This window comes from Harpia harpyja, chromosome 14, assembly GCF_026419915.1.
Source record: "Harpia harpyja isolate bHarHar1 chromosome 14, bHarHar1 primary haplotype, whole genome shotgun sequence".
In the NCBI taxonomy this organism is placed as follows: Eukaryota; Metazoa; Chordata; class Aves; order Accipitriformes; family Accipitridae; genus Harpia; species Harpia harpyja.
The window spans coordinates 32,967,936-32,994,934 of record NC_068953.1 but is presented as its reverse complement, the minus strand read 5'-3'; the positions used below and the strand labels follow the sequence as shown (position 1 = coordinate 32,994,934).

The 26,999-nt window shown below is 36.1% G+C and overlaps 1 protein-coding gene and 1 long non-coding RNA gene across 7 annotated transcripts in view; one reads left to right on the top strand and one right to left on the bottom strand.

The window, feature by feature from the left end:
• ENTREP2 (endosomal transmembrane epsin interactor 2) overlaps positions 1-26,999 on the bottom strand; it is a 178,781-nt gene that overhangs the window by 85,740 nt on the left and 66,042 nt on the right. For 5 of the 6 annotated variants that reach the window (XR_008238194.1, XR_008238195.1, XM_052807461.1 and 2 more), the window contains exon 2: positions 24,280-24,336. The exons of the other annotated variant lie outside the window; for it this stretch is intronic. Coding sequence is in view for 3 of the 5 variants with exons in the window: in XM_052807461.1 (XP_052663421.1) it covers positions 24,280-24,336 (57 nt within the window). In the remaining 2 variants the exon portion in view is untranslated. The remainder of the gene's footprint in view (positions 1-24,279; positions 24,337-26,999) is intronic. 6 annotated transcript variants of the gene reach the window in all.
• Positions 10,879-16,285, top strand: LOC128150815 (uncharacterized). Its single transcript, XR_008238196.1, has 3 exons — positions 10,879-10,969; positions 13,977-14,041; positions 15,599-16,285. It is a non-coding gene; the product is annotated as an uncharacterized LOC128150815 (long non-coding RNA).

The following is a 26,999-nucleotide window of genomic DNA, read 5'->3' as shown; positions in this document are numbered from 1 at the left end:
TTCTTAAAAAAAAAAAAAAAAGTTAAAACTGCTAGTAAAACAAAAACCTAAGGACTCCCAACTGCAAAATTAATACTCGCAAAGATACAGCCCTCACGATGTCTGAATGTAACCATCAGTTAAATATTCAATTAAATGCATCATATTATAATCTTAAGAAAAACTAACAGCCATTATTAAATTTCTATAACCAGGAAATACTCCAAAAATGTCCATGCTAACTGTAAGTATATCAAAGCATTATGTAAGTGCCAACACATTCCTCTACATTGCTATGTAATCTTCTCAATTAATATTGCTAATATACCAAAAATTCTGCTCACAAATTTTAGAAATAAATTTGCCAAATACGAAACTGGTCAAAGCTTTCATTTTAAGATCAAATAAGTCACTGAAAGTGTGGAGTATGCATCTGACATGTAATACATAATTAAGACTGAAGGAGCGAAATTCTTAAAAAACCTAAGATTATGACCAATATGTGGCATTTGCATACTCATACAGTGTGTAATCACGTATTACAACCATTCAAGGCCAAAAATTTTGTGCCTAATGAATATCTATATTCCAGTTCATTAACTGGCCCTTCTTCTTTGTTCCATATTTGCACAAAGACCATACTATATTGTTTCCTTTCAAGCAAGAAATCAAAGAAGTCCAAACTACAAAACAATGGAGGTAGAGGGTGAATACATACAGAAAACTCTTCCTGAACTCTTAACTACTGGTAAGTAACTCTGGTTTCTTCTCCATGTTATTAATATTCACTTTCTGGATAATTCTAAATACTACCCTCCTCTATTACCATGAATTACCCAGAGATGATCATCAGAGCCCTCCAAGTGAAGTCAATCACAGGACAATTTCACCAACAGAAGCCTAATCCCCACAGCTCTCTGTAAAGATTGTGCTAGATAAAAACCTGAATAGCATCTCAAATGACAATTTTCTGTGGGTGTCAAGGAAGAAAGCATTTGTCAATAACAATACTGATACACATTAAGACCCAGCACAGTTAACACTGCACACTGGATTAGTATCTACCCAGTGGTCTCATACAAGGACTTGACATGGTCCAAAATTCATTGATGCCAAGAGAGAGAGAGAGGAGCACATCTAAATCTTTCAGCTAGGGATGTAACAAGTTAGCGTGCACTTTGGAAGTGCTAACTCCTATGTGGGTAGAGTAATGTTTTCCTCATAACCAGTGCCTGAAGTGATGCTTCAAAACTGTAGGCATGAAGTTTAGATAAAAAATGGTTAAATGAGTGTCATGGTTTAACTGCAGCCAGCAACTCAGCACCACGCAGCCACTCACTCATTTCACCCCTACCCGGTGGGATGGAGGAGAGAATTGGGGAAAAAAAGTAAAACTCGTGGGTTGAGGTAAGAACAGTTTAATAGGACAAAAAGGAAGAAAATAATAATGATAACAACAATAATAAAATGACAATAATAGTAATAAAAGGATTGGAATATACAAAACAAGTGATGTACAATGCAGTTGCTCACCACTCACTGACCGATGCCCAGTTAGTATCCGAGCAGCAACCCACCCCCACACCCCCAACTCCCCCCTGGTTTATATACTGGGCATGACATCACATGGTATGGAATATCCCTTTGGCCAGTTTGGGTCAGCTGTCCTGGCTGTGTCCCCTCCCAACTGCTTGTGCCCCTCCAGCCTTCTTGCTGGCTGGGCATGAGAAGCTAAAAAATCCTTGACTTAGTCTAAACACTACTTTAGCAACAACTGAAAACATGAGTGTGTTACCAACATTCTTCTCATATTGAATCCAAAACATAACACTATACCAGCTACTAGGAAGAAAAATAACTCTATCCCAGCCAAAACCAGGACAACTAGCTTCCTTACAACAGATTCCATGATCTCATTATGAGCCATCTCAAAAAATACTTCCTTTGTTACAAAACTTGCCATTTCATTTGTTGCCACCTTTTGCTACAAAAAATAATTATGCCCTATTGACCTCTTCCAGGCCAGTAATGCCTCTTGTAAAATTGGATCTGTCTTATTCAAGACAAAGAGTCATCATACCTATCACTATTCCTGTCACCTTTCCCTTACGCTTTTCCAATGAGGTAACTGGAACTACACACAGCATTCAATACGCGGGTTTAAACTGTGACATACATAACAAGATATTATGGCTTGTTCTGTATTTCTTTCCTAATAACACCCAGCATTTTATGTGTATTACTGAATGCTAAGTATTTAATTTCTCTGTCATACAGCATTTATCATAATTTAACTTTTAAGTCCTCCTCTGTAGCATTTACCCCACTAGCAGTAAGTCATACACAGGATACCTAGCACACATATATTTGATACAGCAACACTCAAGTACAAAGCAGCACTGGAAGGAAATAACACCAGAGGAACAAACAGGTATCACAGGGTAGCAGGTTTGTCTCCTAACTCTGGCTCTGCTAATGACCAGCTGTTTGGCCTCAGGCAAGCTACTTCAACTGAATGCCTTTTCCATAGGTGTGAAGTGAGAACTTGGAGACCATATAACTTCATAAGTACCTTCGTGCACCTGACTGTATTAACTAATTTGCAAAATGTATGCATCAAGAATTTATGTACCAGAATACATAAATCAAGAGCTCCTTCAGATTTCTCCAGGTGCAGCCTTGTGAGCTTGAGTTCGGTGAGCTTCAAAAGTTTCTTCTGGCAATGTGTTGAATCTTACTGCACCGCTTCTTATAGGCAAACACCCATCTGTTTTGTTGACTAAGGCACATATAGAGCATTTTTTCTGTTACAAAGCCCCTTAAAGTGTTTGAAGAAAAAGTTTCAAGGATGAATAACCCATTCCAGAATGAGCCGTCTTCCCAGGAGCAGTTTGTGCTTTCATTTTGAACTGAATGTCAAAAAAAGACACAACTTCACATCAAACACAACTGTGTGAAAGCTGACTCACTGAAAACTTTAGCCATAAGCAATTACATCAAATATGTTGCATCCCTACATTTTCAGTACCAAGGGGGTGCACATACCTTTATGCCTCCTATATGGAAGAAAATAGGCAAATGTGTAAAGCAAAATAACTCCTGCATATGAATAAATCAGGAACACAGTAAAAAAGAGCAGCACCCATTAAATATTGTTTGAAGAATTACTTACTACTACAAGAAGGAAAAAGTCTCTATATGCAAAGTAATTAAAGTCCTCCAAAAGTGATGTAAATATTGTATCAGATGAAACCATATTTGTGAAAGCAAGCTTTTATTTCATTCCTCATACTTTCTTTTTGGAGATCTATACAAACCAAGACTTTATTTTCATTGCTGGCATTTCAATTGCTACTTCCCCTTATGGTTTTCAGTGGTTTGATAGTAAAGACACTAACACTTAGAAAATGTTACCTTCTGTGCTGATGAAATATTACTCAACACTACTGTGTAGTGCACTTTGGGAAAAATCAGGAATTGACACATTAAGTTTGCTTCTGCAAACCTGCCAATCCTCTGCACTTGTAATACTGCGTCTATGTGGTTTTTTCCTGTTAATTCCTGTCCTGTAGTTCTCTGAAAGGTCATAAAGTCATCCTTGAATAAACTTTTTTTTTTTTTTACATTATTGAAATATTTTGTAGAAAGCAAGGTTTTTGAGACACTGTAGTTTGACATTAGATACTACAGACTTTTTCCAACCACATTAAATATGTATGCATATTTAATGTGGTTTAAAATATATACATTTTAATACACACATTTATGATTTGTGAAGCAGCAAGACTAGCCAGAGGCAAATATGTGTGTCTCTGTAAACTACTGCATAAGTAGATTAAAAACTTGCAGCATGGTATTTTGCTCACAAAGCTTTAGCTGACGTGGTCTACACGTAGTAACATTTATTATCATTTATTCTACAGAATTTATAGTTTCCCTGACAGAGATGCAGAAGGACACAAGCAGAAGCAAAACTGAAAATTTATGAGCACCAAGCATTACGAAGTGGTGAGATCAGCAACTGTGCCAGTACTAAGTTAATGCAAGATTATCTGGGGTACAGACACAAGCTACCTGTTGGATCAGCCAGACACTGAATTTAATATGAAGATTTCTGACTTTTCTGTGAAGTCAGCTTCTCCACAACAAACACATGTGCATTCTCTTTCCCCGCAATGCAGACAAGCAGCTCATCTCATTTCACCAAGAGGTAAATAACATTTTTATGGCTAATAGTGTGCTCATGGAAAACTTACGTGAGTTGCTGAAGCACTATAAATCATACCTTATCTTATTTCAGACTAACATTTCTTCTTGCCTATTTCCTTAAATAATCACACCCCTAATAATAAGTATGATGAAGTTTTAAGATGTGTTATACTAAGTAACAGATAATAGTCCGTATATACACTCTCTCCCAATGGTCCCTTCAAAAACTTTGCAGAAACTCAAAAATTTAGCAACATATGACCTTAAGAATACAGGATTACTTCGCATTAAATCAAGTAGTAGTAATTATATTTTGTTGTTGATATTATTACGATAATTTAAATTATTACTATTATCTAAATTATCTCATTGATATTTTTATATTTCAATATATCTGATCCCATTGTTTTCTGTATTCTCAAATCATTCATCCAGGAAAAGAGTTCAGAATAAATACACTCGAATTTTGCCTGCTTCTGTAATAAATCTAAGATGGAAAAAAAAAATATCTCTTAAATCACAGAATCCATAGACTAAAAGACGTGATGGGCACTGTCTCTTACTTCTGTTCAGTGTGGTGCTATGTACATTAAGAAGCACTTGTGTTAAGTGAAGCCTGAAGTGGAGTCTGTCCCAGATGAGCCTCCTCTTACTGAGCAACTGGGCTTACTCAAGGCAGGGAAAATTCCTGGGACTGCAAGATGTGGGCCAGAGGGTCTCTGCATGGAGCAGAGCTCAAGGAGCAGGCAGAGCAGGCAGTAGCAGCCAGGTTGCACAGAGGACAGAAGAAACCATGATAGGAACCTGACAGAGAGAAACAGAGCCGTGTGCTGCCACTTGGAAAATTACTGAGGAAAGCAAACTAGCAAGGATTCTTCACAAAGCTACCTGGATTCTGAGAAGATCCATATAAAAACTCTTTAAAAATTCCTATCCTCTCTTCTCTAGTTCCATTATAAAAGTATTATAGTTTATATTCCAAGAAAAACTGGCTTTAAAAGCACATTGATCTTCCCTACCCAATTCACTGTAGTAGAATGCCTAGGCAGCTCTACCTCAAATGCCTGGCCAACACAAGGTCCTACCATGAACAAAAAACAAAGTGCAGCTCTTCAACTAAGTAAAAAGAAGCATAAGTAGCTAGTAATACTGGGAAGCCCAAACTACACACTTTTAAACTAAGGTATTGATTTTTAGAAAGATTTATTAACCATTGGAATACTGTATCTATGAGTAGGATGGAGTGTTCATCACAAAGGCAATACCAGATAGCATTTTTTTTAAATATTAAAAAAAAATTTTGGACTATATGCCACAACCCCAAAGGAAGTTTTGCAGTTCGCGATCAAGGTTGTTTGGGCTGTTATTTTAAGAGGTCATAGTACATGATTTTACTGATCCCTTCTGCCCTTGTAATTTATTCAGCTATAAAGTATACAACACAGAAATATCAGAAGATAAAACTCAGACTTCATTTAATTACAGATTATAGAATTAAATAGATAACTCACACATAATTTTAAAATGAGCCTTTAAAAAAACTTACTACACAGAAATGGCAAACAAACACTGTTGACTCATGGTTTGCAGGTACACAAGAAACAACAAAATTTAGCTTCCTATTATTTGCCTCACAGTAGACATTCTTTTGTTTCGTGATTCAATTATATCACTTTCAGAATTATTTCTCAACACTTGCCAAGAAAAGACCGGTAATGAAAAAGTGTTGGCATTTCAGATCTGTTTAATTCAGCATTCCATGTCCTTTGCCTAAATTAAAATAAAGGTTTGAACAAAAATATTTTCTCTAGGTCTAAAGCAATGTTTAAACAGGCAGAAATATTTCCTGCTGTGTGGCACAGCATCAGGTTAAAGATTTTAATGCTTTTATGTTAAGAACCATAAATTATATTCTGTTTTATCCTAAAATATATAAAACCATTCCAGTCATTATTAAATTAAATTACATTTCCTCCAGATAAAATTCCTTTTGACTAGGTCTAATGAGGCTATTTAACTTTTTAAGAGAAAGCTGAAACCTTGGTATAAATATTAAAATACATGCAACTATTTCTAATTTCAAAGCTAAATATTTCAGATTAAAACTTCTAAAATTAAACTTGGTCTATGTGATTTTATTGACCATGTTATGGTCCTATTAACTTATTTTCATTCGAATAGATCTTGTAATTTCATTAATTTTTTACTAGTTGTTCGGTTTTATCTTCATTTCTATATTTCTTCGTAAAAATTTTCTATGGAAAAACCTAACTAGAACTTCAAAAATTATGCTATTTGAGATTATAATAAATGCTACTGTTTTTAATTTACAAGAAAAAATTATGCCTCTCTCCTGCTCTATTTTATTTATTGTTAGAGTAGCAATTAGCTTCAACCAAGAGTCAGCAAGCCATATCTTCAAAATAATTATCTGAAAGCTGTTGACAAGAGCACAGCGCACAACAGAAAGGGGCACGATGTGTTTCCAGTAGGATTTGCATCACAAAGAACAATATCTGTTTAAAGACCAGAAGTTGTAGTTTCTGTATCACTGTCTAGTAAATAACAACAACAATAAAGTTAGGGATTTGGTAGTTGCTTCAAGAACCCTGGAATGCAAAACACAAACTTGTTTGTATACAGGAGTACAGAGTGACAGATACAGGGAAAGATCTATTTATATCAAAACAAATCTCCTCTAATATCTCATAGTAAGTATTCCATTCAATACCTCCAAGAAATTCCCTGTCAGTAAAGGCAGTTTGTATAGGTGGAAATTCTGATGGCTATACAGATTATTTCCTCAAGTGCGATCAGATTAAAGGACTGCAACACAACAGTGAGTTTAGCACTGTCATATTCTACATACAATAATATGTGTTTGTTATTTCTGTAATGCTGTATTACAGCAGTATCAATTTACAGTTTAATATTTTTTAGGGAAGTGTAACAGGGGGCCTGATTTAGTAATAAAGCCCTCATGCTCTCAGCTCAGAAACACTAATTAAGTAGAAATTCGTCAAAACTAGATACTTCGGAATCTATTCATTTTCTGCTGTTTTGATTCTAATTAACACTTTTAACATCTACACCTTTCTGAAGTTGGTTAAAAGGAACAAAGAGTAATTCTAGAAAGCTTGGGAACCAAAGCATTTTTCCCCTGAAGCATAAACAAAAGCTACTATACAGAATCTTACAGCTCATGGAGTACTTGAGCTATAATTTGAGAATGAAGCACCGGATAACTTGCAGTCCTACTTGAAAATGAAAAGCTTAGTCCAAACAGATAATTTTATTAGTTGTTCTGCTGGTTATATCATCTCCCTACCGTTCTTAGCAGGGCAGCACACACTTCTACATCTACATCTGCAGTAATTAATTGTGATATCTAAAAAACTTTTCAGCCTGTTTCAAACCCTTTTCATGCCCTAACAATAATCCATTCCTCTGTTGTCCACGCCCCCTTCTCCCCCGCCCCAGTGAGCAGCCACAGAAGTTAACTTGCAGGTTTCAGGCATATTTGCTTCTATTTTTCCATTCTTTGCTAAGAAGAAACTGCAACAGCTGAAGAAATTCTGACAAAGCAAAAAGTAAAAGGGTTTTGCAGCTGCACTGCAACAGGATCCTTTCCAAAAGGGAGCCTTATACTCTGTGCACTGCTTTGGCATCCATTTGCCACGTGAGGATGAACACGTATCAGGCAAATCCGTTACCACTGCTTTATGCAAATTCACACTAAGTCTTACCATTTGCTTTCAAGACCTTTGCACCAAAGGTTCCTGAAATGAAAAGATTTTGTGTGTCTGCTAGAAACCTTGGGCCTGTAAGGTGTTTGATTGTGTCAATCTATTCCATCAGTGACAAACACGCCGCTTTGGCCCCGCAACGTTTACATACTGAAATTGGTTCCCTCAAATTCTGTTAAGATTCTGCATGTTGACCCTCACTACAAAGTATCAAAATTTTCAGGGCTTCCAACAAATATACAAATACATAAACATACACAAGTAAAAAATAACATTATATTATAAAATATAAATTATGTAATTACATCATCCATATCATATATCCAAGATACTGTATTATACTATTAAGTATATTTAAAACTTAAAATAGACAATATGACATACTTTTCACATTCACTCATTTGAAAAGTGTATTTTATACCGATCTTAACATCGGTGACCTACAGGCTGCTACTATATAAAAGAGGAACAAGAAGAGAAGCTTTACTTTTTTGCAGATAAAATTCAAGCTACCTCTTGAAGTATTCAAGTAATGCAACACATTTCCAACAGCAATATTAACAAAGCAAACTTTGCTGGTAATTATTTTCATAGCAGAGAACAAGTTTAGTTTTGTCAAATACTCTATTAAAAGGGCAAGGGGAAGTAACAGCTGGTACACTACAGAACCTCATACAAAGTTTGCTACATGAAAACAAGCACTCAGAAGAATCTTTCAACGATCTGCAGTTAATACTGCAACAAAATTAATCAGATAATCTTTACTATGTGTCCAGGCAGTCAAGAGAAGTCCTTCTGACAAAAAAATTGTTTTATATAGTAGTTTGTATTGTCTAATTTTTATCACTTACATTTCCATCTATACACCAGTGTTTCCCTAAATAAAAAAATCCATGCACATGAAATCTGCCTAAATTATTATTTTGAAAGAGAAAGAAATCAAACAGCACTAACCTATTTTAATGCCACTCAAAATGTTGTCAATTTGAAATGCTTCAAAAATGACTGCTCCAGCTCTACAATCAGGTGGAAAAAGCAGAGTTTATATCCAGTGTGATCATCGACACTTCAAACAAATGCTTTCTGAATAGAATTTTGACTACATAAGCCAGATTTAAAACTTGCAACTACCTCAGCCGTACAAGTTTAATTTTCCTTCCAACATATTCTCTGAGGAAGCAAAAACTGAAACTTTTTAAAATTACCTAATAAAATACTAATTCTCAAAAATGTTCCAGGACAATAGCAGAACATGGTTAGATTAGGAAAGAAGACGTTTTTCTCAATTAGTTTTGTATATAACAAACCAATCCATAGTTAAACAAAACAGCCAGCTAAATCAGTAAACAGAAATTAATATATTTTAAAAAAAGTGTGAGTAGTCTAGTAACTTTAAAACAAATCTACATAATACTGAATTTATACTCCCACAGCAATGGCATTAATAGGGTCCTCCATATAAACAATATGTTACTTTTTGCAAGTGTCACATTGCTGGAAAGATTCACCTCCATGGAAGTGTCAGTGCAATGTTGCTACTCCATATAAATTAACCTTCCATAACATCAGCAGCAGAATACCCTGAGGAAACAAAAGCTCATGTTGTTCTGCTGACAAGGACAGGCATCAAAAGGCTATGCGAGCAGCCCTTCCTGGCAGTAGCATAATTAGAGAGAAGCAGGTTGTAAAGGTCAAATACACAGATATTTTGCATCTGTCTTTCCCAAAACATTAATAGCAATTAACTACTATGTGCAATTATTCTTATTAATGAACAATTGTGTGGTCTCTCTGAAAGCTATCACGCCAGAATACTTTTACTTTCATCATTAAGGAAGAAGGTTTCTGTCAGGTAAGCAAGGTCAGCAAGCCACAACTGCTAAATTATATCAACAGTACCTGAACATTTTCAGTATCAGACAGTTTGTGACGCAAGGCTTCAATGTGGACAGCGGTTTTTTCAAATTTGATTCTAATATAACCTCATTATAGTTTTGGCTGTTTAAAGAAAAATTGCACACACATCTCTATGGAGATCCATCAATACATGAACTTCAAAATTTCTAAGACCTTCATTCATATATCTGTGGCAGAACTGAATCCATAAGGTTTTGTGAGATTTTATAGCATCTGTAGTAAGGAAACCCAAACACTCAGATCACAGGCATGTCTAACTCAGGTTCTAAACTGCAATTCACCTGGCAAACAAATCCCACTGAAACCAAAGTATTTTTCTTCAACAAGCACAGGATAATTAGATTCTCTTTGGATAATGGTGCATTTCCTTCCATCTGTTGCACAAACAAAACTGAAATCACATGAGTTTTGATTGTATAAAGAATGAGGTATCCATCCCCAACTCCATCAACCCCCCAAAATACTTTATATTAGTTCATGCAAATATTTATTCTACTTTTAAATAAAAACATTTCAAACGCAATTCATCTCATCTAAATTTCTGAAGTTACTGTTTCCTCACCATTCTAAAACAAAAGACAAAGTTTAACAAATACTTTCCAAGCTGCCCAACTAGCCAGCTCCAGTGATACCATACAGATGCAGCTTTACTCCAGTTATCCAAATCAGAGTATGAAAAACATATAGTCACCAGCTTTGCCTTTACATACATGGATAAAACAAACACATCAAATTATAATTTTCTTTTCCTAGATAGAAACAGAATTTAATTTTTATGTTATTATAGCATATACTGTTTACGATAGAAGAAAATCCTATACTGACAGGACATGGGAAATTACATAACAAGATATTTCTATTTACCTGTTCTGAAGAACAGTTCAATTAAAAGCTGAGGACCATTAAAAAAGACCTGATCGGCAGAGGGATGGTCTACACTGACTAAGATCTGCAGAGCAGCATCAAATTGCCAGCTCTCCCTCCCAGGCTTCCTTTCCTACATGACTCAGCAGTGTGGGCAGATTTTTCATTTCTCCACTGTGACACTAGGACCACTCCAACTCTCTAGACCCCAGGAGTTGCCTGTCCAACACAGGGGCTTTTCTTACCTTCCTAAGGTAAGCTCTAACCAACATGTTTTGCTCTACAAACCCTAATGGAGGGGACTGGCTATAATGTTGATTACATGAGGCAGAACTGTTTGCTACTGGCAACACTAACCCACAGTTGCTCACTGGGCCGCATTAACAGGAGTTCACTCCTCCCTTCCCCGCCCACACAATCCCTATAGTATACTGCACTGCAGACATGTTTCTGTATCTGTGTGAATGTCCATAGACATTTCTTTAGCTCTGTGCATAAGTAAGTTTCTGCTCCTCCATTCTGTCTATACACAAGTGAAAACTTACCAGGGTAAGGGGAACAACAAAAGGGGGAGGGCAGATAGACTGCCTATATTATGGATCTCTAATTTTTTGCCACTTTAGTATTAGAGAAAGTATACAATGTCTTGAGACATTCTCTACAGGTCCTTTTTATTGTTGTATCTACTTTTACATGCAAGGACCGTTCTAGCAAAAAGTAGTCAGGTTTTTGCTGTTTTCTCTACTGTCTGAAAAAGTAATGGAGAAAACCAGTATCTGTTTTCCTACTGCAAATAAAGCTCTGTTAACAAGAAGCAAATATTTTGGTTTTCCAGTCAAATGCAAATACTGATTCTCTACTGCTGTTCTTACGCATATAGCAGATTAACATATACTATCCTGTATTTCCAACTTTTCTAGTACTATGCCAGACAGCATGAACATTTTCCTACTGATTCCTGATAGCTGTCACTCATTTATATTAAAAAGCAAATCCCTACATACATAAAATGCTGATATGTATGACAATACAGATTATAATATAAATAAAAACCAAGCAGATACAGTATAGCTTTACAGCTTTTAAAAATTTCAGTAGTGGATATTACAATAAAGCTTTTTTTGGAAATCATACAGCAAAACAATAGAGAGATGGGTAACTCCATGATACATTTATCTCTGTATTTAGAAGTACATTCAAAAACATGTCTATGCTGTGGTCACTTTTACTACCGTAAACTGCAGGTCTCCTCAAACAGAATAAAGCCACTGAATTATTCTGATGGGCTGAATTTTCATAAAAAATGCCAAGTTAAAAGAAATGAGATCTACTAATCCATCTACAACTCAAATGGAAATAAAAATATGTCAACAAATTGACTTTTAAATTACATTGCTCTTCAAGGGGACCAAACATGATAACAGTATTAGTAAACAAGCTATGCTGATGACCAAACATAGCAGCTGAAGAGAGATCAAAATAAGTCAAAAGACTGAATTGCTTTTTCTCTTAACCAGCTTTCAATATTGTAATGTGTTGTGGTTTAACCCAAGCCAGCAACTAAGCACCACACAGCCGCTCACTCACTCCCCCCCACACCCAGTGAGATGGGGGACAAAAATCGGGAAAAGAAGTAAAACTCGTGGGTTGAGATAACAGTTTAATAGAATAGAAAAGAAACTAAGAATGATAATGATAACACTAATAAAATGACAGCAGTAATAATAGAAGGATCGGAATGTACAAATGATGCACAGTGCAATTGCTCACCACCCGCCGACCGACACCCAGTTAGTCCCCGAGCGGTGACCCCCCTGCCCCCACTCCCCCCAGTTTATATACTGGGCATGACATCACATGGTATGGAATACCCCCTTGGCCACTTTGGGTCAGCTGCCCTGGCTGTGTCCCCTCGCAACTTCTTGTGCCGCTCCAGCTTTCTCACTGACTGGGCATGAGAAGCTGAAAAATCCTTGACCTTAGACTAAACATTACTTAGCAACAGCTGAAAACATCAGTGTTATCAACATTCTTCTCATACCTACCTCAAAAACATAGCACTGTACCAGCTCCTAGGAAGACAATTAGCTCTATCCCAGCTGAAACCAGGACATAATGCCATGGAAATCAGCAAAGAGGAAACACCTGAAAAATCACAGGTTAAAAAAAGCTAAGAGACTGCTTCTGACTGTGCTGCCCATGTCTATTCCCCTGCCATACTAGGAACCGAAATTACAGGAGCTCAAAGGATTTGGTATCTTCATGGGCCTCTGTTGAATAAAGCTACTATTGCAGCAATTCAGAGGCAGCAGTTGATTCGCATGTCACTGCCACACACAACCAGGGAGTTGAAGGCTGTGGAATACTCTGAGAGGACAATTTTCATTGCTTACTGTCTTTGAACAGAAAAGACATCCTTCTCCTTCCCCTCCCCTTTTTGGAGGTGGCTCTATTTGATCACATACAGCACTGCCCTGAAGAGCATGACTGTATCAAGCTTAAAGTCTGGCCAGTTCAGAAGATAAGAACTTTTTTTGGGGTGGTGGTTGGTTTTTTGTTTCTTTGATAGAGTTTGCAGAGCCTGTTTAGCTTATCGCTCCCCACCCCCAGAAGAGATAAGATTCTTTGCTTCTAGTGAATAAAAGTCACATATTTAGTAGAAAATTTATATGTAACCATAAAACATTTGAAAACAAACACATTTAGGAGAAGCTAAATTAAAGATTGTTGCTTACTATGTTTCTTCAGATGTTAGGATGTACTGTCTCTTTTCCTGAGCACAAAATAGATACATACAATTTAGAAATAAGCATCTTACAACATAGATATGGATAATTTATTATGACTGCTGCTCATGGCTATATAAAATCTACTGTATGGTAGAAAACCAATCACTGCCTGGTTCTATGTAACACTACGTTAGATCCCATATTTTAAAAAGTGTCAAAATGCTTTTGCATTTCTACTTTTGAATAGATACACCTATATTATTTATAGATATCAGTCTTTTCCTTTCCTAACATGAAACAGTACTGTGACAATGATGAAGAGATTAAACAGATCCTTTTGAATTAAAATCCTAATAAAAAATGAAATATGACAAAATGCAGAAAAACTTTTTTCTATTCTGAACAGTGTTTCACTGCATATCTAGAGACAAACTATATAGTTTCACCTCTGAAACTGTATTATTTTATGGTGTAGAAATAGAAAGCATAGCATCCAACTGAGTGTGGTCTATTTCTGTTTGCATTATTATAGATTTGTGCAGCTTTTCTACCCAAAGATTTTGCAACACTGAGCAACTAAAATGTTGAACCATAAAGGTAAGTTTTCTCAGTCTGGGATCCAGGTAAGTCTGCTAAGACATTTTAAGTCATCAGTTTAAAATCTTCGGCAATGATTGTGCTTTATAAACTGTAAATAAACAGGGATCAACTGAGTTCAGTGGAAGTCTAATCTAATAGCTGTAGGAATTCAGTAGGAAATGAATCACATATCAAAATAGCTTTTGCTTCTATTATCAATCTGCTTCTACATTACGCTGTGTGTAATCACTTCTGTATTAGCACTCTAGAAGGCAGAGATGCCAAAATTAATAGAAATGTGAAAAATTATTACAAGAAGTTGGTTTTGCATGTATTTTTTCAACATATGTATTTACAATTTTAAAACCTATTGACTCCTTGACTCTCAAAGCTCATATATGGCTTCTTTTGACTTTGGAAACACTTCAGTGCTTCCAAAATTCTTGACACTACATCAACTATCAGGGCCCAAAGTAGTGATATTTCATTTTTGTAATCTGAAAACTAAAAATACCATCATTTATCTCTCCATCATCTCCACGGAATCTGTGATAAAGTGCAATGAATTGTCTTACTACTTTTTACTATATTTAGAAACCTCCACAGCTGTTAATGAAACTGCTGGAATTGAAACAAATTCATTTTTTAATATTCAGCATCAAATTATTAATCTTACTTCTTTAAAAAATAAACAAACCAACCAAACAAAACACAGCAAAACCCCCACTAATCTCTCCCTCTACAGGTTTTGTTTTCTCCTGAGTCCCTCAAACATTTCACATTTGTTACTAACTGTCACAAACTCCTTTTCTCTATGGTGTGAATGGGTTTGTTCTTGTGGTAAAATCCTTTTTTTTGTCATTATCATTCATATGCAAAAAATGGAAGTACAGGGGTTTACTTGCCATAATACCAAGAGTAATAATAAATTTAAGGTATCTTACATTTAATGTTCACTCTACTTGGAGAATTAGGAGCTTGCTTTCCTTCAGCAGTTTTCTCCACTTGACGTGTCTGCCTGCACTTTCATGAAATATCACTCAAGAAAGTAAACAATATGATCTTGCTGCACATCTCAAATGTTTTACAAAATACACATTAACAACCAGATTGTTCCTTTTTATGTAAAATGAGTGACTCATTTTTTAGTCTTTTAACATTTCTATACTTGTATCTATGCCCCAAAATGCTCTTGCACTGATAAGGTTAAACAAACATTTCTTATTAATCTTGTAAAATGCATTTAGCCATAGTCATGCCTAAAATATAAAGTTATAACCAACTCTCAGGGTTGAAGGATAGTTAATTCTTTCATTCCTTATGGCTTTATGGTCAGAAGCTACACATGGTAAAATGAAGAACAGGAAAGGGACTTAAATATCCATAACGTGAAAAAATTACTCAACACTGAAAGGAAAGTTACTTATGGAAGCAAAGGTAAATAATGTGATGTTTCCAGCATATAAACAAAAAGTGAACAATAAAGATGACTGCAGACTTATAAAGAATGAACTAAGTATTTTACTGAAAGACAGATAGGGACATCCCTAAACAAAACCAATTTATTTTCCTCAGTGCTTACAAAGGCAGATGTCAGAAACCAAGACTAATTTACCAAGGAGGAAAGAAGAAATGCTGAAGGAAACCAGACTCACACCAAGAAAGAGTTGAAGAAATTAGACTGTGCAAAGACTGCCAAAAATTCCAGGACCAGATGTGATGCAGCCTACATTTCTAAAAGAAGGAGCAAAAGAGATTGAAGAACCATTAGCAGATATATTTAGAAAGCATGTGAGAACAGGGGAATTACTGATGGACTGAAGAGAGGCAAATGTAGCACCCATACCATACTCTTCACTATAAGCAGTAGCAATGATACTGGAACTGTGACAGTTTCCTATTGCATGGTACTGTGCTAGCATTAACTGCTGCCATGGCAACACAATGCAAAGGGAGCAGATGGGGAGTAGAAGGGTCTATTTAAGGGTAATTAAGACGCGCTTGTTTAAGAAGGGGCAAGTGTGATGCCCCAGCAGGCTTTATCTGTTCTTCAGGAAAAGCTGCTTGTGGTCTTTTAAAATTTTGCCACTGGGGATAACTAATTAGCAGATGGATGCTCAACAGAGGAGTCTAGATTCTGACATGGGTGACAGCTGGTGGCAGCTGGGCCCAGGAACAGGCAGCTTTTGTAGAAAGGGTAACAGAGAGATGCAGACAGACAGACCCAGGCAAGGAAAAGCTGTAAGAAGTGCTAAGCTGTAAAGGGGACATAGAATGTTCATTCTAAATAGATGCTTCATTGTCACACCTTTTCTCCCCCTTTATAAAGATTTCTTTGATTCACTTGCTCTGTTTTCATCTCAAGTGTTTTTTCTTTATCTCCCAGTTCACAGCTTTACTGGGTCATTCTCCACTTTTTTCCTTCTTCTGTCAGATACATTCTAACAAAATGGCACTGTGGGTAGGTTTTTCTGTCAGTTGTTTCCATATACTAAAGAAGAAAGAAGGGAATAGGCAGCCTTAGGAAAAAAAACCAAACCAACAGCAATAGGTGAGACAGTGTGCTGTTAAAAATCTAAATGTTTATGTTAATCTGCATGCAAAAAGCAATTTGGGACATGAATGTAATTAGAATTTACACACAGTCTAACTGCAAACTTTGAAGACCACACTTTCCAGATCCCCTACTCAATCCAACAAGAGGCATTAATTCACAGCCTAAACCAGCAGTTCATACACAGGAAAACATCTCTCGGGGCAGGGGACACAGGTGGAATTTCCAGCCAACCTCTGACTTCCCCACTTCACACACACGTAAAAGCATTTCTTTTTGGCAACTAAAAGTTGCACTAAAGCTGAACAGTTACACTTGGTAATAGAGAGGAAGACTGGAGAAATGCAAGACCAACAGCTTAACTAAGAGGAAATGAGTCAATAACAGTGTCCCAAACTAATAAAGATTCAGAAAAGGCCCATTCTAGAAAGAAAACAAAACAAAACTGTCAAAATCCTCAGATTCAAGGCACAAACATCTATCAAGAGGATTCAGATAGGACAGCTCGTCATATTTGACAGACTACTTTCTAGTCACCCAAAGTCACTCCCTGTCTAGGAGAAACTCCATTTGTGATCCATGTATAGCATCAGAAAAGGCCTCAGAAGGCCACCAGAAATGGCATCCAGAGGTTGTAGCACTTTAACCTAAGAATAAAATTAAGCTTAACTGCACTGTTAGAGTTTTGGAGAAAACAACATTTATTGCACTGTGTTAATGCATAGTAAATAAAGTACTGTATGCTATTAATTTCCACAGACTGATCACAAATATCAAAGTTCAAGCAGGATTGTGCAAGTGTGGTTGATCAGATAACTTCTGTTTTCCGAATAAGTGCGCAAACACCACTAGGGCACATTCCTGCGTATGCATATCTAAAATTACATGCATCTTTTACAAATAGCTTTGAAATCTACTTTCTGAGAAGTGCTCCAGTAAAATCTGATCACTTGAATCTTCACAGCAAAACAGAACACAAAAACCAGCACAAGTACAGCCCAAACTAGTCACTAAATATAGCGTATCTGTCTAAAATATTTATAATTTTTACCTAGTTATGTTATTCATCAAGGTAATTTATGTAACAAAACCCTAAGAAATCCCCATTTGTTTCTCACACTGTTGGTTATTTCGTCAAGTATTTGGAAATGAAGATTTACACAGAACATAAAAATACCCTAATGAAAGAGAAAGAGTAAACACTGTGGTTGTCCCGCTACTACTGAAACTTTAACTGCTGCCAGAAGCTGAGGAAAGAAAAAAATTTGAAAGATCTGCAACCAACTTTTGTGGGAATGGCTCAATCATGATGCGACTAAGGATGCCTAAAGCAGACTTGTTCAGTTGCAGTTCTGTTCCTATTCTTTCCTATTCCTCTTCAGCTGCTCATTTCGCTAAAGTCTCCAGTCCAAGAACAGCATTCAGTAAATTAAAAATGCCCTCCTTGGAGCATCTGAATACTTACTGACCCAAATTCGACATGAGAAGACACAAAAGAGATCCATAGCTTCTGCCATGCATTTCACATAGGGTGCTGGAATGTAGCCAGATAAATGGCAAGTACTCGCATTCCTCTCCAGAAGTCTCCTACAGATCACTGGCACAGTTACTAGAACCAGGGTAGGAAAGGCACATATATCCTCAGAAGCAAGTAAGGAAAGAGCAGGAATGAAAGAACGACAGTTACTGGCTGACTGAAAAGGCCCCAAAATCTGCTATTCATTAGCCTGGTTTGGTGGAAAACTGTTATCTTTAAATAAGGAAAGAGAATTTACTACCAAAAAAAAAAAAAAAAAATCATTCAGGTTTAACTACTCTGAGAATCTGCTTGGAATAACTAACAAACAGAAGCAGCTTTGACAGAAATAGAAATGTATTTTAAATCTTCTTTGAAGTTGATGTAAACTGGAATAGTTATCAATAAATACACTAACCTCATTTGTAGATACTGTCTCACAGACTTTTGGTACAACTACAGTCACACTGCACTAGTATGCAGAGACAGTTGATCTAGTTTGGTTGCCAGAGCAGTATAGCCATGTTAGTGCTTTATAGAACTAGCCCTCAGTGAAAGGGAGAAGAGGAAGGGAAGAGACAAAGAACATTTAACTATGTCCCAACTACAGGAAAAGATTATTTACAGCTCACACTTTCTTCACTGAAGTCATTCAAACCAAAGATACAAATCTATTTTAAGTCAGGATTAATTAGTTATGGTGCTTATGGCACTATATTTAAAAATCACACTGAAAAATCAGAGATTCCATTGTGTGATTTCTTACTGACATGCTTTTAATTCACTCCTCTCTGCTCATCTAGGTCCTGTTCTTCTCAACAGCTTTTGATCTCAGTCTCCCTCATGTTGCCAGGCTCAGATTTTAATTCCTCCTTCCCGTCCTAGTCCTCTGCCTTTCTCTTCCCCTTGATTTAGCATTCAGCTCCTCTGAATTTGAGTGTTTTCCTTCCTTGCTCCTAGAAAAGAGGTCAAAAACACTCTGCTCTCATTTTCAAAGCCTGGGTTCACACTCCAGTCCACAACAGCTCTGAGCAAAATTTACAACTTTATATTAGAAGAGCTACTTTGTGAACCAGCATTGGATTTGCTTTGCAAGTAGAAGCAATTACAGCTTTCCAAGTTTCTTTTTGAAAGCAAGCGATACTCAGCATTCAACCACATTCCAATTTATCAGAAACTTTGCAAAACTCTGGTATGTAAGATGTAGTTGTTTTTACCCAGTGTTTTGTTAACCTTTAAACTAATGCTTCAGCCTCAAAGACGACTGTTTGTCTAATAGCAGGGTTCCTAATGAACATCTTGATCAACAAATTCAAAGTATACGCATGCTGAAACGCTACTGCAGAATGATCAAGGGATATGTTAAAGCAGAGTGATATTCTGCATCTCATCTCAGCATCACACAAGTATCAAAGCTAACAATGACATACAAGGTGACGGATGCCTTTAGACTCTGCCATTCCCCCAGTGTGTGCATTTTTTCACTTGTTTTTCTCTTACAGTCTTGACCCATTTATGCTAACATTAACATATAACATCCACTAGATTATCTATTCATTCCAGCTGTCAAAACCAAATCTCGGGGGGCGGGTGGGGGGGGTAACCACACCACCTTTTTTTTTTTTTTTTTTTAATTCAAATCTTTCAGATTTCAGTACTTTTCACAGGACTTCTAGAAAGAAAATCTCTCATTTTGCAACAAACTACCAAGCTGGCCCAAGACGAATGTTTTCTAACAAAGTCAGTTCAGTATTTGACTGATTCTTACCACAGGTGCAGTCTGAGACCTTGCACAGCAGTTCATCCTTGTGCCTGATGTGCAGGTTGAACTGCTGCTATTTAGAATTACTCTTCTTTTATTTTTCTTAAATTGTGAAAATCCTATCTGCTTATCAAAAAAAAAAAAAGAAGAAAAAAAAGCATGAAGTAATGGTTTATTTGAAGGGATAATGCGTTGAAAACAGAGCATCCCCTTCTATTTAAGCCCAAAGAAAGAAATAAGAAAATGCCCTGAAAAACAAATGTACAGACCAGATTTTTGAGCCTTTACACCCAGGCTAATTACTAAAGGTATATGCACAGATTTGCATGTTCACTGATGCACGGAACTGTATCTGGAATGCAGATTTATAGGAAATGCTTTTAAATAGCTATTCTAAGTAATCAAGATCACTTATTAATAAGTATTGTATTGTGTTCACTGACATTCACAGACATTAGAAAAATACACTTCTGTTCCTTGAAAAAAAAAATACTAAATCTATCAGTTTATTGTAAAAGCTTTCAGTTAGAAATGTAAAAATATTTTTCTGGGACCCAAATGCCAGATGGCAACAGAGAAGCTTTCTACTCAATTCAGAGGCTGAATTAATCTCCTTAGCACAAACAGATTTGCAATTACCATAGACTGTAACAGAAAAATAATCTCACTGCAGAGTTTAAAGTTTTGTACAAGGTAATTCAACCTCAGGAGCTACACAAGCTCTCCCCCAATTTTCAGACACTTCCATAAACCATGAGGAAACAAATTCCTATTTTAACACAGCATTTTAACCTTAAGCAGTGGTACTGACACAGCCAGCACTTAGTTTCCAAATAAGGGACTCTTGAAAGATTTCCCCAAACCACTAGAAATTCTCTGAGATTTCTTAATTAAAAATACAGAAAGCTTAATGAAATCTGAAATATATGGAAAATACTGTTCAAAATTAATGTATAAACAATTTAAATATCTCCTTTGCCCAGGTGTCTCCTCTGGTAAATGTAAATACTGGTTTGATAACAGACACTGATTCCTTGTATATATAAAGCATTTTGGCAACACAAGCAACTGATGGCTAGGTGGTAACCAATAAAATTCAGATAAGCTAACAAAATCTGGTGAATCCTTCAGATAATTAAGCCATGCAAAGACACTTTAGCATGAGAGCTTCTATGTGTAATTAAATTTCTGCACATTAACATCACAGTAAAATTTCCTTAGTGCGTACACATTTGTGAATCTTCTACTGAATGTATAATACAAAACACCACTCATGCTAATGTCTTGGAAATACACAACTATTCTCAGTTTTTAACTTTGGTTCCAAGGTGTTAAACCATGCAACCACCCACTCATTTCTATACCAATACTACATAACATACTTCTGGTAAGATACAGTCAGTAGTTAACGGTTGATGAACTACTATTTGTGTTTATTGCTTCTTCGACTTCCTCTTTTTGCCTGCAGAAAATAATAAATCTGCAAAGAAAAGACACTGCATCTGTGAAAAAAATTGTATGGATACAGCGATGAGCAAACCATCAGTAGTGTGAGGGGTTGACCCTGGCCAGCAGCTAACACTCACTCCCCCTGCAACAGGACAGGAAGAGAATCAGAAAAGCAAAAGTGAAAAAAACTTGTGGGTCAAGATAAAGATAGTTTAATAACCGAAGGAAAGATGAAGGAAAAAACCAAAACAAGTGATGCAGAGTGGGAAAAAGAAAAAGCCTTGATGCTGTGCAAGTACTGCTCAGCAATAGCCAAATCACTGGTGTATTATCAACCCTGTTTTAGTCAGAAAACCAAAACAAGCAGGAAACTAGCACCTTAAAATATTATCAGAGTTTCACCAGTTTTTAGAACATTACAGATGGTGTATGGTTTAATTTTATAAAACTTTATTCATGGCTTCAAATGATAAAGCTATCTTTCTTTCTGTTATCGCTCTTTGCAATGCCAGAATTTGTAACACAGTGCAACAAAAGACATGTATATTGTAATCAATTATATAGTTGTTTAATACTATAAATTAGGTTAAAAAGTAATTATTGACCATATGTATTTTGCATATGTATTGTATAAGCAGATTACAAGAAATACGACTCATTAGCATGCTGACAGTGCTTTGTGCTATGAGGTTGTAAAGTTATGCAGTATTAATTGTTTAATCAGAACAGTCATCCTGCACACAGAGGTTCCAACTGCTAAAAAGTATTTACAATTCAACAAGGAAATAAAGACATTATGTAGCCACTGCAAAACTATTAGCACTAGCTATTGCACAGCTTAATCGCACAGAGGCAAAACCCACCATCCCTGACCCCTATTCCTCCAACTGCTTTATTATACCACCACCAAGTGCCACTACAGAAATACAGAAGAAAAACAATGAGGATCTAACTCATGAGCACTAAGCTTACTCTTGGAAATAACTTCCTAGAGCAGATTTTAGGAAGGTGAGCTCTTCTGAGAGTATTATGCTACCATTTACTATTTCTTCCCTTTTATATTTATTTCCTTGAATGATACTGACCACAACTGCCTGTTTACATTTCACTGAATGAACTGACATCTGAAAGCCTGGCTGAGTTTATAATATGCAAGTGTTCAGGAATCAAAGAAGCCAAGTCTCATTAATAACATTTCTGATGCATGAATATCATTTATTCCAATGACATAAGCAGCAATTACAGTTGCTTATAAGCAACTATTTTGAAAAGTCTTAAGTTCAGTTAGATTTTGCAGTTGTACATGCACTCAATTCAGAGGAATTATTTTAGTTTTAATGGTTTGTAATATGTGAGCAGTAAAGTGTAACACAAATGAAAATGAAATGAGATTTGGGTACCAAACATACACTTTCTTTCACTGTCAGGTGAACTTTTTCTTTTGAAGTGTTTCTAATAGGTAACACTATTACAATTCTATTTAGTTGTATTCAATCAGAGAGGCAGCATTCCCAGGTACCAGGTAGCAAATTATTATTTACAAAGCCCATAAGGTAGAATAAAATATCTTGGAATAAAACCAGGCATACCAGCTATTGGTCGTAGCACCGAGCAGAAATTTAGTCCAATCTTTACCGAGATACACACATTCTTACTCTAAACAGCACTGCAAACCTGTAAAATCTCCAATACAAACTACATTACTGATGGACTAATGGAGGAAACGGCACTTTGGGCCATGCTCCCTTTTGGTAACACCAGGAAAAAAATAGTTTGCTCCTCCTCTTTCTGCTCACTTGCCCAGCAAGAGATAACCGGAGAAATACTGGGGCAACCAATACTGAAAGATATACCTTAAGTTCTAATTAGGCTTATTCTTATTAATATGGGTCCTTCCATTTCATACTTTCCATTATATTCTTTTTTCTTGGAACTATCTTTAGTATTAACTATGTTACATATGTTAGTATGTTACATATGCACAATTTTTCAAAGGCAACATTTACCTGCTAATACATCCTTATTGACACACTCATCCCACCTTTTTAGTAAGACTGATTTGAATCTAATATTGCTTTGTGCTAATAGGTTAATTGAAACTCTATTAGCATGCATATACAAAGCATAAATTAATTTTCCTTATTAAGTAACTACGATTCTCACAACAGAATACATAATGTAGCTGAAAATTGTTTTGCAGACAAAGAAGAACAGCTACTAATTTGAAATATGCTTTTTTGCCATCCAGACAATTGATTAAAAAGATTTCTCTGTGGTGCAATTTTAGGCAAGTTAAGTTAAATGCAAAGATAACTGCAGACCAATAGTCTGTTTGTCTAGAACAATAGTGACAGACTAAGCACTTTTGTCACTTCATTGTTAATTTAAAAAATATATTAATAAACAAATTCTTGAAAATTGTAACATATTTAATGAATATCTATTAATCCAAGCCATAACGCAGTACTGAGCATATCTACTAGGCAGCAATGCTCACTACTTTCAGCCATTTGTAATTTCACACCGTCAACTACAGTATGACTGTTGCCTTCCTTTAAACATACACATTTATCAAAATGTTTATAATTCATTAGTTCTTACATTTAAGTTTCTAAACCATATGCTATCACTTTTAAAAAGAGCGACAGAACTGTAACAATGGCAAGGAAGGGGCAGTAGATATCTGCATTCTTTTACACATAATGAATATTATGGCTCTCCAAGGCTTAAGTACAGATAGAAGAAAAATACTATTGTCACCTAGATGGTTTATGTAATACAACCTCAAAGTCCCAAAATTTTTGTACTAAGTGTTTATTAATATTAGGATACAGAACAGCACGGGAAAATCATCCCCAGAGGCTATTAGGCTTCTACATAAAAACAAAACCACCAGTAGTTACTTCCACAGAATCCTTTAGTCACTTTAGTATCTAAAGTCTGTGTAACATAATTAAAGCAATTCTGGCACTCACCACAAGTGAAAGGGGCCTCTTCCATGAAACAACACCAATCAATCCTGACAATAGCACCTGTAATAAAGAGAGCAGAGTCACCAAAGAGACATGGGGTTTATACCAGTGTCATTAAAAAAAAAAAAAAAAAAAAAAATTAAGTATTAAAATGAAGTTTAATACACAGTCATGATGTATATTTCCAGAGTGCTGCAAACAAACTGCTAAAAAGAAAATGTTTTTATTTTATTCTCAATAAAAAAAATCAACAGAAGTACTACTAAGCTGTTTTAAAAACAAATTTCAATCCAGCTGCCAGATCCAGTTAGTTCTGAACAGAGCACAGTAGGTCTTCAAACATCTCTCCAAGTCCAAAATGTTATCAGCACTAAAGGAGAATAAATGTTTAGGGTAAATTTTCTTGTGGTCTCTTAGCATCATTGAAAATTACCTCACAAAAAGGGGAGTAACAATAGGACAATCACAAAATCGGCCACAGTATCTGGCTAAATTAGCAAAAGAGGTTTTTTGTTTTGTTCCACCCAGCCACCCGAACAACAACACTACTTGATCTTATGTTTGGAAAAGTATGTTCATTCAAAAGCTATATTTAACATACAGACACATTACCCCCTCCACTACAAGCCAAAAGCAAGCAGAATTCAGACCTTGTTACATATAAGCTGATCTCAGGTACTTTAAAATAACATGGAAGTTACAGTTGAGACACCATAAGCTTTACATACAGTTAAAAATAGAGGAAAATAGAGAGAGAAATTGGAGCAATGGGGTGAGGGATATTGACCCTGGGGCAGAAAAAAGAAGGTGGGGAGGAATCTTTTCATTAGAACATTTAGTTTAAAAAATAGTAAACTAGAATACAAATAAAATGCAGAGAAAAGAATGCATGATGTATTTATTTCGTGAGTCTGCAGTGTCGTTTTTTCATCTCAGCTTGTGTAAAGAATACAAGCTACTCGTATACGTAGCTAGCCTGATACAATCATTATGAAATCCTCTTGTGATTGCTTAGAATAAGCTCCAATATCATTATTGCTCTCTACAGACCTTTGATATTTAAAATGGAGGAAGCCCAGAAGCTAATGAATACCCTTTTCCATGAAATTATATTCAAGATTGGTTGAAATTCAATTGCCAGAAAGTCACCATTCCCACTATGTCATGCTTTACTAGCAATCTTTTAGGTGTAATAATAGTAGAGCATAATAATTAAAAATGCATCTATATCTAGCCACTACAGAAGCAACGCACACTGTACTGGGAACTGGACTGGAAGCAGCCTGTCTACTGATGCTTGGTGTGAATGTGGGAGAAAGAGCTGCTGGTTATACAGAGAAGTTGGGTTGTGGAGTGCCCAGTTTAAGCTTTCACTATGTCTAGTCCGTGGACATTCATACTGTAAGCATGTTTCAAACATATGTCACAACTTGATAATATCCAGAGCTGCTGCAGTTGTTGAAAACATTATTCAGGAGAACAGCATGTTGGAAAATGCACCTTTTGATATTTTCTTTAGCAGCTATGCCATTAAAAAAAACAACTCACGTGAGGTTTCATAATAAAACCTCAATGTTAGTTTTTAAGCCAAGTACAAATGCGACAGATGAGAAGGCATAAACACACAGTAAAAAGTGAACCAAAATCAGGTTATGGATACCAAAGGCTATGCAGATAATCTCTATGTGCAAATGTGCATAGTTCGTATTCTACAGCATTTCCTACAGCATAAAAGCTACGTACCAGCTATATACTTCTGGATGTTGGCCAAGCCAGGGAAAAGCTGAGAATTCCATTTTTGCAGTTAATTAAATTTGCTCACACAGCTGTGTTAGCTTATTATTGCTGTATGATAACTGTCTCTGGGCTGATAATCCTGTAATGCGAAACTGCACTCAAGAAGGTAAAGTGACAGGGTTAGCTAGTCTGACTGCAGGCTAGATAGCAACATGCTCTCAATTAAATAAATGGGATGGCTGAAATGGTGAAGTTATTAAAGAAAAATACTTTAGGAAAAATAAGAAATGGCCTTCCAAAACTGAGTATGTATTGATACACAAAATACTTACACACAAGCCAGTATTTCTCAGTCACCGAGTTACATGTTCAGAGTCAAGATATTCTAGTGTGCTACCTATGAGTAGCAAATCCTTACTTTCATTTACTGTGCTACCCTGCTGTTAAACCTCTCCCCCTCCTGTCTGACATATCTGTGGCATTGTGCACCCCTGAAGATGGAAGAAGGGAGCTGATCCTTTTTGTTCAGCTGAACTACAACTGCATTTGACCTTTACAGAGGCCTTGCAAGATGAAAGAGGTACATGTGTTTTTGTTTGGAAAAGGAGAGCTTCGTAGCACCCGCCCTACTGGCTCACCATGCAAAAGCTCAGGGACAGTCAGGCCAGTTGATAAATTCTCAATATGCACTGATGATAGGCACTAAAACTCTGTGTTCCGCCTGAATTTTTAAAATATTGTCATTGTAAGAGTTCATCTCAACAATGCTGTAATGTAATTTTCCAAACCTCATTAGTCCCCAATATCACTGTAGTTACCCAAATGCTTATTTTGCTTTGAGATTTAGTTATTTCCAGTGCCAAGCACCTTCAACACTTTAGACCACAGTACACACAACTATATAATTAGGAAAAAAAGCACACAGAGAATATCACATACCAACATTTGTCAGAACACACCAAATGACTCTATCAAAATATAAATCT